The sequence below is a fragment of the Chlorocebus sabaeus genome, chromosome 25 (assembly GCF_047675955.1).
Source record: "Chlorocebus sabaeus isolate Y175 chromosome 25, mChlSab1.0.hap1, whole genome shotgun sequence".
Taxonomy (NCBI): Eukaryota; Metazoa; Chordata; class Mammalia; order Primates; family Cercopithecidae; genus Chlorocebus; species Chlorocebus sabaeus.
The window spans coordinates 56,126,297-56,145,328 of record NC_132928.1 but is presented as its reverse complement, the minus strand read 5'-3'; the positions used below and the strand labels follow the sequence as shown (position 1 = coordinate 56,145,328).

The following is a 19,032-nucleotide window of genomic DNA, read 5'->3' as shown; positions in this document are numbered from 1 at the left end:
GCAGTGGCTCATGCCCATAATCCCAGCACTTTAGGAGGCAAGGTAAGAGGATCTCTTGAGTTGAGTAGTTAAAGACCAGCCTGGGAAACATAGTGGGACCCCCACCTCTAAAAAAAAGGATTAAAAATTAGCTGAGCATGGTGGTGCATAACTGTAGTACCAGCTACTCAGGAAACTGAGGTGGGAGGATTGCTTAAGCACAGGAGTTTGAAGTTGCAATGAACCATGATATTACCACCGCACTCCAACCTGGGCAACAGAGCAAGACTCTGTCTCTAAAAATAAAACAAAGTAAGTGTGGGAGGATTTCCCCTTTTACTCTTGTCTTTAAGACATAAGATTAGTGTTATCTTTCATACTGGTTCACATAACTTACATTTAAAATAGTTTGGGTATCATTTTTTTTGAACCATTTTTATTTGCCAATTCAATTTTTAATGATTATGGGACTATTTGGGTCTTTTTAAATTCTAGAATAGACCAGCCACGGTGGCTCATGCCTGTAATCCTAACACTTTGGTAGGTTGAGGCAGGAGGATTGCTTGAGGCCAGAAGTCTAGAAAGAGCCTGGACAACAGAGCGAGACCTTGCCTTTACTAAAAATAAGAAAAAATTAGCCAGGCATGGTGGCATGTGCCTGTAGTCCCAGCTATTCCAGAAGCTGAGACGGGAGGATCACTTGAGCCCAGGAGGTTGAGGTTGCAGTGAGGGGTAATCATGCCACTGTGCTCCATCATGGGTGACAGAGCTAGACTCTGTCTCAAAAAAAAAAATAGATACATAAATAAATAAAAAGAAATTCCAGTATAAGTTTTGGCAAATTACATATTTTTAGGAATTTCCCATTTTGTCCAAGTTTTTAAATATTTTTGCTGAATCATAAAGAAAATAAGGCATCAAAACTAGAGGGATGCAGTTAAAGCAGTGCTTAAAGGGAAACTTATAACATTAAATGCATATATTGGAAAAGAATAAAGGTTAAAAATATTTATGATTCAATTAAGCCTAGCAGTAGGTTAGATATTGTTAAAGATAAAGTAGTAAATGAGAAACTAAATTTGAGGAAATTACATACAATAGAGTTCCGAGAGATAAAAGACAGAGAATTAAAAATCATGGAGAATATGATGAAAAATCTACAACTAATGGGAATTTAAGAATGAAATAACAAGCCTGGTGCAGTGGCTCACTCCTATAATCCCAGTACTCTAGCGGACCCAGGCGAGCGGATCATCTGAGGCTGGGAGTTCAAGACCAGCATGGCCAACATGGTGAAACCCCATCTCTACTAAAAATGCAAAAATTAGACAAGTACGGTGGCGGATGCCTGTAATCCCAGCTGCTCAGGAGGCTGAGGCAGGAGAATCACTTGAACCCAGAAAGTGGAGGTCACAGTGAGCCAAGATTGTGCCATGGAACTCCAGCCTGGGCAACAGAGTAAGACTCCATCTCAAAAAAATAAAAATAAAAATAACAGAGTATAGAAAATATTTAAAAGATAATAGCCGAAATGTGGCTAGAATTGATGAAATATATTAATTCTCAGATTTAGTAACCATAAGAAGTCTTAATATGTATAAATAAAAAGATACTAACACCCAGAAACATCACAGTGAAACTAAAATAGTCCTCCTTTATCTGCAAAGGATATGTTCCAAGATCCCAGTGGATGCCTAAAACCACGGATAGTACCCAACCCTAAATATACTATAGTTTTTTTAAATGCATACATATCTATGATCATGTTTAATTTATAAATTAGGCACAGTAAAAGATTAACAATAAGTAATAATAAAATAGAACAAGTATAACCACAAGGCAGCATCACTACTCTTGCACTTTGGAGCTATTATAAAGTAAAATAAGGGTTATATGAACACAAGCACTGTGATACTGTATGTTCTATCTGATAACTGAGATGGCTACTAAGTGACTAATGGGCAGGAGATAATGTATACACAGTGGATATGCTGGCCACAAAGACCACTAAATTTAAAAAGATGACTACTCACAGACCTTTAATGGAAAGGACACAAAATCACAGCTAGAGAGGAGTAAGTTCTAGTGTTCTATAACACTGTGGGATGACTATAGTTAACAGCAATATATTATATAGTTTCACACAGCTAGAAGGAAGACATTGAATGTTCCCTACATGAAGAAATAATAAATGTTTCAGATGATGAATATGCTAATTACCCTGATCTGATCATTATACATTATATATATTGAAAAATCACTATGTATTCCATAACTATGTACAATTATTAGTCATTTTAAAAATATAATTTTTAAAAAGCTGCTAGAGCGAAACTTCAGGAAAAAGGAAGCTGAATCCAGAAAGATGGAGTTGGATGCAAGAAGAAGCAGTGAGCAAAGAAATTGAAATTGGTAAGCATTTAGATGAGTGTGGAGAAGCACTGGTACCTAAAACATTACGATCGCAATAATAATGATAATGACTAATTTCAGGGATGGTAGTATTATGTCAATAATGTAATAAAATATAAGATGAGAAAGGATAATTAAAGCATTCTGAAGTTCCTGCATTATTTGGAGGAAGGTAGAGACATTTAACTTTAGACTTGTTAAATCAAATATAATTATTAAAATCTAAGATTTTTAAAATGTACGAAACTAGTGAGAGAATTGTATTTAGGAATATAGCAATTTTGACTGCATTTAACAGAAAAGAGCGCTTATAGTGTCAATAAATGGAGATTTTGGTTGTTTTGTGTTTTGTTTTTGTTTTTGAGATGGGGTCTTGCTCTGTTGCCCAGGCTGGAGTGCAATGGCGCAATCTCGGCTCACTGCAACTTCTGTCTCTCACGTTCAAGTGATTCTGCTGCCTCAGCCTTCCGAGTAGCTGGGATTACAGGTGCACGCCACTACGCCCAGATAATTTTTTGTATTTTTAGTAGAAGCAGGGTTTCTACTAAACCTGACCTCGTGATCTGCCTGCCTTGGCCTCCAAAGTGCTGGGATTACAGGTGTGAGCCACTGCACCTCAAGTAACCCTAAATCCGGAATAAACAGCCTTATGTTAGTATGTTGGCTCCCAGTGCTCTTAAGGACCCAAGCTCTTTTTTCTCTTTATGTTCAATCATACATAGTGCCTGTTCTCATGTTCACTACTTCACAATCTCAAGATGAATACTCATTCTAGACCACTGGGAAGGCTCCAGGCAGAAAGAGAGGTAAAGCAAAGAGCAAAAAGCACATGCCAGCTGATTTAACCCCCTTATTAAGGGCTTTCTAGAAGCCCATTCAGCAAACTTTTGTACATTTTTCATTGGCCAAACTATCTTCTTAGGGTACCAAAGTTGTTAGGGATGCTTGGAAATATGACATTTTACACTAGACCTATTGCCATACCAAACGAAAAATTTTAAATTTCTGTTAGTGAGAAAGAGAGGGAGACTGCATGTTGGATAAGCAACCAGAAATGCCTGCCACCAAAAAATAGAACATGAAACTTTTAAATTAGTAGAAGGAACAAAAGGGATAAAGGAAACTGAATTAATTCAATTAATTGAGAAAAGGAAGAATGAGACAAAGCATGGCAAATAAAAGGATAAAATAATATATGAGAAAAAGTTCAAATATATTTCTTTTAAAAACTTTATTTTCAATTTATAAACAGTAAAATCTACTCTTCGGGTGTACAGTAATATGGGTTTTGATAAATGCATACAGTTATGTAATCACACCAAAACTAAGAAACAAGACAGACACATCACTCCCAAAAATTTCCTCATGCTACATCTTTGTGGTCAATTCTTTTCCCCAACCCCATTCCCTAGCAACCAATGATGTTCTCTAGACCTATAGTTTTGCCATTTTTAGAAGGTCTATGAATGTAATTATATAATTTGTATGTACCCCTTGGAGGCTGGCTTATTTCTCTTAGCACAATGCATTTTAAATTCTTCCTTGTTGTGCCTATCGATACTCCATTCCTTTTTTATTGCTGAGTAATATTTCATTGTAAGATGCTCCACAGTTTATCCATTCACCAGCTGAAGAACGTTTGAGTTGTTTCCAGACATTTGAGGTTATAAATAAAGCTACTATACAGATTCATGTAGAGGTTTTGTAAACATAAGTTTTCATTTCTCTTGGGTAAATACATAGGGTGAGATTGGTGAGTCATGTGGCAAGGATATATTTAACTTTATAAGAAACTCCCAAACTGTTTCCCAAAGTGGTTGTACCATTTTGCCTTCTCTCCAACAATGTATGCAAGTTTCATTGTCTTCATATCTTCACCAGCACTTGGCATTAACAGGTTTGTTGTTGCTATTCCAATAGGTACATAGTGGTATCTCATTGTGATTTTAGTGTGTATTTCTCTGATGACTTATCATGTTGAGCATCTTTCCAAGTGCTTTTATTCCATTCATATATCTTCCTTGGTGTCTCAAATCTGCTCAAATCTTTTCTCTTCTAAATCTATTTTTAGTTACAATAAATACTAATGGACTAAACTAGTTTTTAAAAAGGAGCACAAATTATCAACCTGTATAAAATAAAGAAAAAATCCAACTGTATACTCTTAAAAAGATACCAAAATCTTGAAAACAAAAGGATGGAAAAATTGTAGCAGGCAAATACCAAAATAAAGCTGATGTAACTATAGTAATACCAAATAAAGTTGTTTTAAGGCAAAAAGCATTATTTGGGATAAAAGGGAAACTAAATAATATGAAAAAAAATTAACTGGGAAAAATAGCAATACTTGTAGACACTTAATAACAACCTCTATTTGTATAAAGTAAAAACTGACATAATTGCAAGGAGAAATTGATAAATCCACAGTGATAGGGGAAACTTATTAAATTGAACTGAAAAACAGTATTGGGAAAAACATAGAAGATTGAACTTCATAATTAATAAACCAATCTACTGAACAAATTTAGACCCCTACACTAAATAGAGAATATACATTTTTACAGCGCAACATTTTAAAAAATCATGTACAAGCCTACAAAGCAAGTTTTCACAAATCAAAGAATTGACATATAAAACACATTCTCTGATCATGGTATGATAAGAGAAATAATAATAAAACATCATATTTGTAAAATTCAAAACAATTTTTACATAATTAATGGATCAAAAAGTATAAGAAAATGTAGAACTGGATGATGATGAGTACACTAAAAACCAAAACATGTGGGATACCACTAAAAAGAAAATTTAAAACCTTAAATGCACACAGAAAACAAAAAAAGCTAAAAATGGATCAAATATTAATTTAAGATGTTAGAAAGAACAGAATAAAACCAAAATAAAGTGTTCTCTGAAAAAAGAAATAAAACAGTACAAGAGGTATGATTAAGAAAAGAAGAGAGAAGGCACAAGTAACAATCTTTGCAGGGAAAATGGGCAAATCTACAGAAACAGTTGAGATTAAGTCAGATGTGGAACTAGAATCCAGATTCTGACATTTATTATCCTTGTCTGTGACCTCTAAGCTTCAGTTTGCTCATATGCAAAATGAAAATGATATTTACTCTGATATTTATACTGAGAATGCCTAGTCACAATGGTCACTCAGCAAATACTAATTCCTTTCCTCTCCCTTCAACTCTTTTTAGTTAGTAGTTCTGTAGAATGAAGAGGGCAAAACAAATAAAATATGAGATTTTGTGAATTATTAATCATCTATACAGGCAGCCATATTCTCTATCAACATGCATAAGCAAGAATTGATCATACTTTGTTTTAAATGTGTTCTTACCTGCCAAAACATATTCTTGAGTATATAAAAGTCTACATCCAAAGCAACCATAAATATAATTAAAGGTGAAAAGTAAGAATAAAGTGAAAAACTTGATGTTTTTAGAAGAGGGTAGACAATTTGGTGCACCTAAAGTAACAAAGACAAACAAGAAATTAGTGTGCTACCATTTCCAAGTATTAGAAATTAGGTTGATGCTATATCAATCAATATAAATTTTAGAATCTTTCAGTATACAGCTAATGAGAGAGTATCTACAAGGGCAGTCCTAAGGGTCTTGTGGTAGATTGCTTGATCTAGCCATCCAAATAAGTTATCTATGTAGACCTCTATTCACCAGAGAATTGAGTGGTTTTGGGCTACACAAACACTGCTTGTGGTGTGCAATCAGTATTTTCAAAAGTGGTATCCCTACTGTTGGTGATATCAGAAAATATTTTTGGTGATTCACAGGTAAGCATTTTTTAATTTGACTGTTAGATGTTTATTTCAATTCGCTTTAGGTGAGGGAAAGAATCTTAAACAGGTACTTGTTTCACAGATTGGCTTAGGATTTTAAAATCTTTAAGTGAGTCAGTAGAGAAAAATAATTCATAGAAAATAGCAGATTGTATACATAAGACATAAATCATGAAGGTTGTACACAGATTAATGGAAAATACAACAACAACGATTGAAGTGCTATAAATGTTCCCTCCTAAAAAGTTTATTTTGGCCGAATCGATAGTTTAACTTTCATTACTTCACCTCCCTATCCCTCAGTTTGCTCATCTGTAAAATGGAAATAGAGTATCTGTTTTCAATGGGTTGCTGTTAGAGTGAATAAATTAACTCAAGGGTTAATAAACTAATAAATTAATAAATACAAAGCACTTAAAAGAGAGCCTGGGTGGTATTTGAGACGATCAGGAAGAAGCGTTTACAATCCTAGATGGGTACAAGCATTATCTCCATTTTAAAAAAATAAAGGAATGAGTGGAGGCAAATTGTTATCGATCAAATTGCTATGCAGTTGAAATCAGAAGTTAATACTAGGTTGATAATGAATGAATGTTTTCTTGTATCTATGGTACATATTATATGAAGCATGTTTTACATTTAATCTGGCAGTGACCTTGCCTAATGATGAACATAACTGCTACCTTTTATAAGCAGGTCCCCCCGCCCCCTTTTTTTTTTTTTTTTTTTTTTTTTTTTTTGAGACAGAGTCTCGCTCGGTCGTCCAGGCTGGAGTGCAGTGGCGTGATCTCGGCTCACTGCAAGCTCAGACTCCCAGGTTCATGCAATTCTCCTACCTCAACCTATAAGCAGGCCTTGTATAAGGCAAGAGCAGGGAAGAAGCCAGTGCATGTGTGCAGGGTAAGGAAGCCAGAGCAAGGCTTCAGAAGCAGATGATGAACCCAAGAATGCAAACACATTATCCTTGCTTGCTGTTTTTTTTTTTTTTTGAGACGGAGTCTCACTCTGTCATGAAGGCTGGAGTGCAGTGACACGATCTCAGCTTACTGCAAGCTCCACCTCCCGGGTTCACACTGTTCTCCTGCCTCAGCCTCCAAAGCACCTAGGACTACAGGCCCACCACCAAACCCGGCTAATTTTTTGCATTTTTTAGTAGAGACAGGGTTTCACTGTGTTAGCTGGGATGCTCTTTCCTTGCTTTCTTTCCTTGTTTTCTTTTTTTCTTTTCTTTTTGACAGTCTTGTTCTGTTGCCCAGGCTGGAGTGTAGTGGTGTGATGTCAGCTCACTGCAACCTCCGTCTCCTGGGTTCAAGAGATTCCCATGCCTCAGCCTCCTAAGTCACCAGGATTATAGGCATGGGCCACCCCTCCTAGTTAATTTTTGTATTTTTAGTAGAGATGGGATTTTGTCATGGTGGTCAGGCTGGTCTCAAACTCCTGACCTTAAGTGATCCACCCACCTCAGCCTCCCAAAGTGCTGGGATAACAGGCGTGAGCCATCACCTGGGCACATTTTCCTCTTATTACTGCTCTTTTGAAGTTTCCCTAATTGATGTGTCCTTTACTGTGTGGTTTTTTTATTTTTCAAATTTTTAAATACCAGATAGAACTTTTTGAGTAGCTGTTCCCATAAGAAAAAACATTCCATGCATTCAGGGATGAGATGGGAGTGGACTTTATTTTTGGCATTTTTTCCTTTAATTTATTCTCTAATTTATTGTACATACAGTACCTCAACAGAACTGTAGGCCATCTGTCCTATCACGAATCCCGACAGAGAAAGAATCGTCAAAACAATGACTTCGGAATTCTTTAAACACATCTTCAAAAGCCCTAAAGAAATACATGTATGTGTTATTTAAACATGATAAGTTTCAAAGCAATTTAATTAATATTTCTTTTCTCTAGTTATTTAATTTTAAACTTCTGAGTGTCATATTCTTGTGGATGAATAACTGACATCTGTTATAAATGCTGTCTCTTAAGGATATGACACATGATGAGGCATTTCTCACAGATTTGCCTGCTTCCAATGTGCCTGCCCAGTGACACATCAGGATAACGTATGGGTTTCTTACTAATGGATCTGATGGTGAGAAATTATGGAAAGCCCAATTTTACATCTACATAGTACACCTTCTATTAATAATTCCTCATCCTAAGCTATAGCGACATATTTCTAAAATTTTCCCAAAAGCCAGAAACACATTTAACTGAGCTCTAACTATAGAGAAAACTGCCTTCATGACACTAGTAACAAAAGCCACTCATTATTCTCTATCTGCATTTTCTTGCATTGAAACCTCTACTCTATCTAAAGTTATTCATTTCATTGCCTCTAGAGACAATATATAAACTACAATACAATTAATTTATGCCTGGGGTAAGATTCATTGGCATCCCAGATTCTGCATTTCCTGACTTCCAGTTATAAGTTAAACCACATCATTAAATATTAATTGAATACAGAAGGCCTCAACTTACTTTGGGATGGTGCAAAAGTGATACACATTTGGTAGAAAGTGTACTTCGAGTACTCATACTATTCTTGTGTTTCATGTTTAGTACAATATTTACTAAATTACATGAGATAGTCAACACTTTTATTATAAAATAGGCTTTGTGTTAGATGATTTTCCCTAACTGTAGGCGAATGTAAGTGTTATGAAAGCTTTTAAGGTAGGCTAGGCTCAGTTATGATGTTCAGTAGGTTAGTTGTATTAATGCATTTCAACTTACAATATTTCAAATTTATGATGGGTTTATTAGGACACAACCTGATAATCAAGGAGCATCTATATTTGTTATAGGTAAGACCAGATAAAGATATGTTTTTTACACTATTTCTGCAATGCTCTTTACTACTGGAGCATTTGTCTCTACAAAGGATATAGAGCTAGTCCATGGTCATCAGCACCTTGTGATATCAAAAGGGACCAAGGTCATTAGTGAGTATATTAAAGATTCCCAAAGAAAGTAATTTCACTCCTTGATACAATGGGTAAAATTGAAGAAGTTTATACACATTTGTTTATTTGTTTCTGTATAGTATTCCTAGTTCCAGAAAGGATTTTAAAGCAGCTATTTTTCCTTTTTCCTAATCCCTAGTGTTGAATTGTGGGCTAAACCATCTGTGTGTTGGATATGTAACTCGATCTGCATGAATATCATTCTCTATACCTGTTGAATTCTTAATCATTGTTTAAGAGGTCCTTATTTGTGAAGTCTTTCCTAATTTTCTTCTTGGGGTTGGGGTGGGTTATTTATCTTCCCTGAAGAGAGATCACACCAAAAGCCATAATAAAATGGACAAAATGAATGACATCAATTATGTAAGTCATGAATTGTATGCCTGGGCTCTATTTGTGTGTTTGCTCCCATTGTCCTCCCCTCGCCTCAGATATTTTGGTCAGGTTAGGTCTGGCCAGGCAGGCAGTGTATAGCTCTTCCTCCTTCTTGTGAGCAGAGAATCTTGACCACACCTTTATAGTTATACTTAACACATTGCATAGTAATTATGTGTTTGCCAATCTCCCCCATGAGAGGGCTCCTTGAAGTTAAGTTGTTCTTCTTACATGTCTACCTCACTACCATGCTCAGCAAATGTTACTGAATATAGGAATATAGAATAGACACTACTTATAATTAAATGAAGCGAGATTGACAGTATTCACTCATGTCTTGTCAGTTCACTGGGCCCCTTCTTTTGATGTTATGTAGTTGTGATGGCTTTCCACATTGACAGAAGGTTCACAGGGCAGAGGTAAGATGAGTTTCAAAAACAACCACCTACCTCCCAAAACAACAATGAAACATACAAGCGTTGTGAAATGTTCCTCTTCAATAAGGTAGTCAGCTGGCTGCCCGCAGAGTAAATCAGGTCTGTCACTTTTGTTTTGTGCCCAGAAGTAAGAACTCATTTTTGCTGCTGCTTTTCCCCAGACCTAACTTGATGGAGTGGTTTGGTTATTATGGACACTTTCACTTCTGCACACTGACCTGTATAGCATGCAAAAAGAACATAAGACCTACCAAGACCCAGTTAATCCATACCCTTTCTACCTAAGATTGTGCCACACTCAGATCTGAACATGCCTCTTCTTGTCACGGGGCACACATTAATACCTCTTGCCCTACCTTTTGCTCCAAGAACATTTTATAGGAACACTAACAGCAATGTTAGTGTTGACTCCCTGTACTGTTACATGTATATGAGAGAGGGGGTGCATTGACTGGTGCACTTACCATTGTAATGATATAGTAATGTGCTTTCTTTCCCCATTGGACAGTGAGTTTCTCAAAGGCCAGAGCCCGAACTTTCCTTAGGGCTGTGCACGTAGTATGTAGCACGAGATAGGCTGTCCAAAAATATTTGATGGGCTGAACTATTTGAGGGGAAAGGAGCAAGGATAAATGTTATGCTCCCCCTTCTCTGTGGGTATAAATCATTCTCGAATTCCATTTTACCACTCCCGCCCTAATATCTCTTTCCTCTCTCAGCACCCTTCAAATAAAAGATGGCAAATGGGAAACAAAGTCAAAGTTGAGTCACACCAGTTAAGGTCGGGAGTGAGGATAAGGGTGAATAAACCTAAAAATAAAGGAAAAGACCAAAGTTGAGGTTTGATCATATGATGCCTTCGAGTGAATTAGAAAAAGTCCCCCTTCCTCAGAGCAATGAAGCCTGACAACAAGGCATGTGACTACCAGGCTAGATTTCAGTCCCAGTATCCCACCTCAGTTGGTGCTCTGTATAGGATGTAACCAATGCGAATCTATGAGGTGGTCCTGAGAAAGATTTGTTCTGTTTTATTTTTCCTTGCAGCTAGCCTTAACCTAAAAATCCTAGAGGTTCCTCAAGTATCTCCAATAATATTTAAGGCTTATCTTTGGTCCTTTGTTTTGTACTGGTTTGGTCTACAGGTCACAATGATTCTGGTGTGAAGCAGAGGATGGGCCAGAAAGAGATTCAAAATACTACATCTTCAAATCACTTCACCTGTCCCTCAAATAGCCCTTCAGGTCCTTGGCATCTTCAACTCCTGCTGTCCTCATGTGTAATGACCCTCAAATTAAGTTCTTCTACAAATTACCCAGATCAGAGATATGTTCCTTAAAGATTAAGCTGCTTCAAAGTTGAAATTGAGATGAAGGCTCTCAAAATCCCAAAATACAATGCACAGTTATGTTTCTGTTTGCTAGGGACAGTACTACCAACTGATGCCACACCAAAATCCATTTCCATGCCTACTTCCCATTGGTTTCTTGCCAACCTGCTTTCATTCTGATTGGCTGCCTACATTATCCCCACCCCCAATCCAGAAGAAGCCAAGTGATCTAGTTCTGGGGAAGCTTTCATTTTTTAACCCTCAAGCTATGTAGGTACCCACAACTGTTTTAACTGATTTTTTTTTCTTTTGCTGACATTGTAGAAGGAATTCATGAATTGTACAAGTATAATCAGAGACAACCAAAAATTTTTACTTTTCCCTTCAAAAGCTAAGTGTAGGGTAGCTCCCCCATAGTCTAAGTTAGAGAAGACTACTAACAGCCTGTTTTTCCTTCTGTGCTCAGCTAGCCTTATCTGTACTTGCTAGTTTCACATTCCTTGGGGCTCAGCCAGTTCCTGCTTCACCTCCCTAGCACAACTGCAAAGTTACAAGGTTAATACAGAAACGTGTTTCTCAGGGATGTGGAACATGCAGTATAAATGTAAAAGACTGATCAACTAACTGCCTTTGTTCTTGCTTCTGTGAGTACACTTTCTGCATCACGTAGCTCGTGGCCACTGACTGCTTAAAAGGTGGCTGCTTTCTTTGTACGGGGCTCAAACTTCCCTGGATGCTACTCCTACTGAGCCAGGTGATCACCTTTTAATAAAGACCTTTCCTGAACTCACTCTGTTCAGTCTCTCCCATCTTTGATTGTCCCGCCACATTTCTGGGGGCCTGTCCGGGATTGGAGACGGCAGGTTTCTGTCTCCTCTGCTTGTGGGCTAGGGCCCCAGGACATGGGAGTTGTGGGACCCTTGGCACCACTGGGTAAGACTTAGCCCAGAAGGACAACGACTCTCCCATGTCTTGGAGCCTTCCCCTGACAGTGCAAATGGAACCAACCCGGGAGTTGCAGGACAGTCACAGGAGCAGCGCGCAGGCAGACTACTGAACTGCAGTAAGGTTGGGCCCTAGGAAAGTCCATCTCATAAGGACGGAAGGGAGCTTGATCACCTCCCAGGGAACAACCACTTATCCAACAGAGGAGCTGGGGGTGGTAGGAGTGGCTTGCCAATTTGGATGAACCTCATGTCCCCACTAACATGAACTGGAAGAACGGAGAAAATGGGACGATAGAGCAGCAAGTGCAGCAAGGTAGGGCTTGCTGGCAGGGTGACAAGAGTGGCTTGCCACCCCAACTGGGAGTGTGTGGGTTTGTGTGCACCTACCTGGGACACAAGAGAGGCTCGTTTCATCCAATGAGGAGTCATAGGTTAGGAGTGGTGTGTGTATGTGTGTGAATGTGGGAGCCTAACTAGGCTTACCTGGGACACGAGAGAGGCTCGTTTCATCTGATAAGGAGTCCTGGGGCAGGGGAGGTGTGTGAAAGTGTGTAAAAGAGATAGTCTTGGGAGAGGCCAACACAGGGAGTGATGTGGGGAGGTGCAGATCTCTTAGTCCAGACTGTGTCCTCCGAGCTGAGTGTGGGACTAGCCAGACCTAGGTCACTGCGTAAGGCTGAGAGGATTAGCTTCATAGCTTCACAGCAGTAGTTGACTGTGACCTGGCTAAGCAGCATCCTAACCTCCAGTAATAGGACCCGGTCTGGTGAATCCAAGAGTGAAAGTGAGAGTGAAAGTGTGCCGTGAGGGAGGAAATGGGAGGAAAAGTGTCAAAGCCAACTCCATTAGAATATATGTTGAAGAACTTTAAGAAAGGTTTTTATGGTGATTATGGAATGAAGTTAACACCACGGAGGCTAAGAACCCTTTGTGAAATTGACTGGCCCTCCTTTAATGTAAGGTAGCCCGTCAAGGGAACCATAGATAAGGAAATAATTGGCCGAGGGTTTCAGGTTGTCACTGGGGTCAGACAACAGCCTGGGCACCCTGATCAGTTCCCAAACTTAGACTCCTGGCTGAGTGTGATTCAGACCTGTCCGAAATGGCTACAGTCCTGCTTTGAAGATTATTGTAAGACTCCAGTGGCTCGTACAAAACAAGGAACCATAGAAAAGACCCAAATCAGGCACAAGGGCTGCTGAACTTGCTGAGATACCGAGAGGCTCTAATACAAGGAATAAAGACTGGAGGGAAAAAGGCAATGAACATTGCAAAGGTTTCAGAGGTTCATCAGAAACCAGATGAAAGCACCAGTGAGTTCTATGAGAGGCTTTGTGAGGCTTACCGGCTCTACACACCTTTTGACCCAGAAGTGGCAGGGAATCAGTACATGGTTAATGTGGCATTCGTGAGTCAGGCACAAAATGACATTAAGCGAAAGTTGCAGAAGCTGGAGGGGTTTCAAGGTATGAACATTTCCCACCTTATCCAGGTGGCAATCAAAATGTTTGTAAATCAAGATGAGGAAGCAAAGCGGGAGGCCAAGCGTAGAGTGAAGGAAAAGGCAGAGTTCTTGGCCACAGCCCTGGTTGAAAGAGAGACTGGATTTGCAAGAGGATGTGGACGTGGTCGTGGACGCAGTCACAGAAGAGGACAAGCTAGCCCAGGTCAGGAGACCAGGACAGGTCAGGAAGATCGGCCTAGACTAGGCCGATTGAGAGATCAATGTGCAAGATACAAGCAAAGAGGGCTTTGGAAAGATGAATGTCCAGAGAAAGAAAAGGACAAGGACAACAACCAGGGACAGAATGACTGGACAGGGCCTCCTTCCACTGCCAGGCAAGGTGTAGTAGGATCCAACATGGATCTAACTGGGCTGGCAGGAGCCAATGGCTACCTTGAAGACTGAGACAGACCAGACTCCATCTCACTAGGCCTCAAGGAGCCTATGGTCTCAATGGTGGTAAGGGGCCGAAAAATAGACTTTATGGTAGCCACAGGTGCTGAACACTTGGTTGTGACTCAAACAATTGGGCTGTTATCAAAAGACTACGCTAATATTATCGGGGCCACAGGTCACAGAAAATACATCTTTTTTCAAATCGAAGAGATGTATGATTGGAGACCAAGAGGTTCAACACGTGTTTTTATACTTACCAAACTGCCCAGTGCCACTATTGGGAAAAGACTTATTACAAAAGCTGTAGGCTCAGATCTCCTTTACACCGAGTGGAGACATGACTTTAAGCCTAAGGCAAAGAAAGGCTATGGTATTAACACTCACGTTCCTGAAAACAGAGGAATGGAGACTTTATGAAAGTAGTTGCCAGGAGTGTGGAAAAAGATAGAGTGTGACTGAAGGAGAAAAACTATTCACAGACTTACTTCTTAAGTTACCAGGAGTCCAGGCAGAAGACAATCCCCCGGGGCTGGCAGTGAATCAAGCAGTTGTCATAGTAGAGCGACTACAAGGAACCTACCCAGTGTGGATCCGCCAATATCCCATTCCCATGGAGGCCAATTGAGGAACTGAAAAACACTTAAAAAGGTTCCTTGAGTTTGGAATAATAGAAAGATGTGTTTCCTCATGGAATACTCCCCTATTGCCGGTGTTAAAACCTTCTGGTGACTATCCACCTGTACAAGACTTAAGGGCAGTCAACAAGGTGGCAGCTATACTGCATGCTATTGTGCCTAACCCGTACACTATGCTTGGACAAATACCTGCTAGTGTTGCTTGGTACACTTGCTTAGACATAAAAGATGCATTTTTCTGCATTCATTTGGCCCCTGTAAGCCGAGATATCTTTGCCTTAGAGTGGGGCCCATCTCAGTATACCTGGACTAGACTTCCCCAAGGATTTAAAAACTCCCCAACTATCTTTGAAGAAGCACCTGCCTCAGACTTAAAGGCTTTCACGCCACCTAGGACCGATGTGTCTTGCTGCACATAGATGATTTGTTGCTAGCTGCACCCACCAGAAAGCAATGTATCCAAGGACAGAGAGTCTCCTTCAAGTGCTGTGGAAAGCTGGCTATAAAGTATCTAAGGAAAAGGCACAGATCTGTGGCCATGGAGTCCAGTATCTTGGATTTTACATCTCCCAAGGGTGGTGTGAGCTTGGGCAAGAGCAAAAAGAGACTATAGCATTCCTCAGCCAGACAAAAAAAAAAGTGACTAGTGCAGGAATTCCTAGGGGCAGCTGGTTTCTGCCACATGTGGATCCCCAACTACTCGCTCTTAGCAAAACCTTTTAATGAGGCAACGAAAGGTGGGAGAAAGGAGCCCCTCCTTTGAAAAAAGAAACAAGATATGGCTTTCAAGAAAATTAAGAAAGCCTTAATCCAGGCACCAGCACTAGGGCTGCCAGACATGGCAAAGCCCTTTTACCTGTATGTTCATGAAAGAAAAGGAATGGCTACAGGGGTCTTAGTGCAAATGCTAGGGTTGTGGTATCAGCCTGTAGCATATTTGTCTGAGCAAGTAGACTTGGTGGCTATAGGATGGCCACCCTGTTTCAAGGTGCTGGCCACCACTGCCTTGTTAGCTGAGGACGCTAACAAACTCACATTTGGACAGAAGCTGATAATTTGGGTACCCCACACAGTTGTCACCCTGATGGAACAGAGAGGACACTGTTGGCTCTCTAACCCTTGGATGCTAAGATACCAAGGCCTCCTATGTGAGAATCCATACATCACCTTAGAGACTGTGAAGACCCTAAATCTGGCCATACTGTTACCAATAGAATATGCGGAGCATGGGAAGCCCCCGTTATATGCCCCAGGGTATCACTGCTGTATAGAAACAGTGGATGAGGTCTTTTCAAGCCAAAAAGACTTGAAAGACCAGCCTCTAAAGGACCCTGACATTGAATATTTTACTGATGGAAGCAGCTTCATATCTGAAGGTATCAGAAAGGCCAGATATGCTGTCGTCAGATTAAGCTCAGTGACCAAAGCCTGCCCTCTACTGGTCGGAACCTCAGCACAGAAGGCAGAACTAACAGCTCTCACAAGAGCACCATTTCTAGTGAAGGGAAAGTCAGTGAACATCTATACTGACTCAAGATTTGCTTTTGCCACCTTGCATGCTCATGGAGCCATTTACAAAGAAAGAGGACTGTTAACTACTGAAGGAAAGAAAATAAAAAACAAAAAAGAAATAGAGCAGCTCCTCAAGGCTGTATAGGCTCCAAAGGAAGTAGCAGTCATCCACTGTAAAGGACATCGAACAGGAGGAGGTGATAAGGCTATAGGAAACAGAAAAGCAGACAAGGAAGCAAAAAACGGCTGCAATGACAGAAATAACAAAGAAAGAAGAGACTTATACTATGCCCTTACTAGAGCCTCCCCTTGCAGAGACTCCTAACTACTCCGAGAAGGCATGGTTTGAGCAGGAAAATGGGAGTTATTAAAAAGGAGGTTGGTGGAAGTTTTCAGACAGGAGGCTTCCATTCCAGAAGCCATTGCTCCCGATTTATAAAGCAGTTTTACCAAGGAACACACATGGGGAAAACAGCTTTAGAAATTCTTGTAGGGCAGTATTTCTATGTGCCACGCCTAACTGCCATCACTCGAGCCGTCTGCAAGCAGTGTGTTACTTGCGCCCAGAATAACCCAAGGCAAGGGCCTACTCAGCCCCCAGGAATTCAGGAAACAGGAGCAGTGCCATGTGAAAACCTACTTGTAGACTTTACTGAACTGCCTTGGGCTGGAGGTTATCAGTACATATTAGTGTTTGTCTGTACCTTTTCAGGATGCGTTGAGGCATTCCCCACCAGGACAGAAAAGGCACGAGAAGTAACCAGGATATTATTAAAAGACATTATTCCTAGATTTGGACTGCCTCTAACTTTAGGCTCAGACAATGGACCAGCTTTTGTGACAGAAGTAGTACAGCAACTAACTCAGATGTTAAAGATTAAATGGAAACTGCATACAGCCTATCGCCCAAAGTTCTAAAACAGTTAAAAGGATGAACCGGACACTGAAACAACTGTTGAAGAAGTTTTGCCAAGAGATACATTTAAGGTGGGATCACGTACTGCCCATGGTCCTTCTCCGAGTCACATATACCCCTACTAAATTAACCAGGTTTTCACCCTATGAGTTAGTGTATGGCCAACCACCCCCACTTATATCTCAGGTAAAAGGAGATTTAAAGGAAATTGGAGAACTGATCCTAAGAAGACAAATGCAAGCATTAGGTGAGATAATGCAAGAAGTACAAGCATGGGTAAGAGAAAGAATACCTGTTAGCCTTACAGATGCAATACATCCCTTTCCACCCAGGGACTCTGTATGGGTTAAACACTGGAATCCTACCACCATCGGGCGCTTATGGGATGGTCCCCATATTGTGATCATGTCTACCCCTACCACTGTTAAAGTTACAAGTATTACACCTTGGATCTATCACAGCCTACTGAAACCTGCAGCCTCAGTCCAAGACCAGTGGACGAGTCAGCAAGATCCAGATCATCCAACTCGAACTTGCAGAGAAATCAAGGCGCAGCAGGAAAAGATGATTACCCTGCTCCAACCACACCAGAGGCTGGTCAGCCAATGCATGGCTGAAGCTTGAGAAAATGTCAAGCCCTGATCTAGTCACGCAACCAGAAACTGACTAGTCTACGCACGGCCAAAGCCTGAGGAAGTTGGTGCCAGATAAGTAAATGTAGATTGAATTTGCAAGTGTAGTTATACTATTGCTTATACTGATTGTCTTGCTGTCATGCTCTTTGCAATTGTTATCAAACTTGTTGCCTAGGAGGATGCCCGTGCATAGTATAAACTGGATCACACTAATAACAATAATGTTAGCAGTCACAGGAGGAAACCAAGATAACTGCCATTATTGTATAATAGAAGCTTGGTCTGGTAAAAGTATAACTAAGACCCTGTTATATGAAACTTATTATAAATGTACAGGACAGGAACTCCCCTGGAGACATGTGTTTATAATCAAACCAGCTACTCTGTCTGTGACCCAGGAAATGGGCAACCTCAAGTGTGTTATGATCCAGGCCTTCCACCCTATGACTTCTGGTTTGAAATCCAAATAGGGAAACCTTTGTTACCCTCATAGGCCAATCCTAAAGATGCTGGAACTAGAAAACTCATAAGCAAAACACAGGTATTCCCTTATTCACATAAAGGATCTGTTTCTATATATTTTGATGCCTGTCAGGCTGCACACCTCAGCATCCTAACCAATCTAGGATGAGTCTGCAAGAAGTTAAGACAAGAAAGAGTCAGCAGTAAAGCTGCTATGATCATAATAGGAGATCCAGAAGAAGAATGTCCTGATTGTAACATTCAACGGACCACACATGAGTTCAACCAACACCTATATACAGGGAGAATACCTCTGCTTGCCAGCCAAGAAGCAAAGATTGGTTGTACGACTAAAACATGCAGCCCCCTTAATCTGACCATATTAAAGACAAACATAACTTTTTGGACTAAAGGACATCAAGGAGAGCTAAGCTTTGATCAAGAAGGAGCAAACCTAGGTGTTCCATTAGTCATTATTAAAAAGACTCAACGAGCTAAAGTTCAAGTCAGTCCAATGTCACAGTCCAGATTTTTCAAATCCTTCAATAAATATTTTAACCCCAAGGAGCCAAAAGTTCAGATTCCACCAATGTCAGCCAAGAACCTATTCATTTAGCTAGCTGAAAGTATTGCTACTAATCTTGGAGTCACCTCCTGTTATATATATGGAGGTACCAGTGTAGGTGACCAATGGCTCTGGGAGGCTAGAGAACTA

The 19,032-nt window shown here is 40.0% G+C and overlaps 1 protein-coding gene across 1 annotated transcript in view; it reads right to left on the bottom strand.

The window, feature by feature from the left end:
• The window catches only part of SLC9C2 (solute carrier family 9 member C2 (putative)), a 96,296-nt gene extending 83,033 nt beyond the window's left edge, over window positions 1-13,263 (bottom strand). Inside the window, exons 1-3 of the mRNA XM_037985941.2 lie at window positions 9,996-13,263; window positions 7,935-8,035; window positions 5,744-5,872 (exon numbers count right to left, since the gene is read on the bottom strand). Coding sequence (XP_037841869.2) covers window positions 5,744-5,872; window positions 7,935-8,035; window positions 9,996-10,122 — 357 coding nt within the window. The 5' untranslated portion in view covers window positions 10,123-13,263. The remainder of the gene's footprint in view (window positions 1-5,743; window positions 5,873-7,934; window positions 8,036-9,995) is intronic.
• Window positions 13,264-19,032: the final 5,769 nt, after the last annotated feature.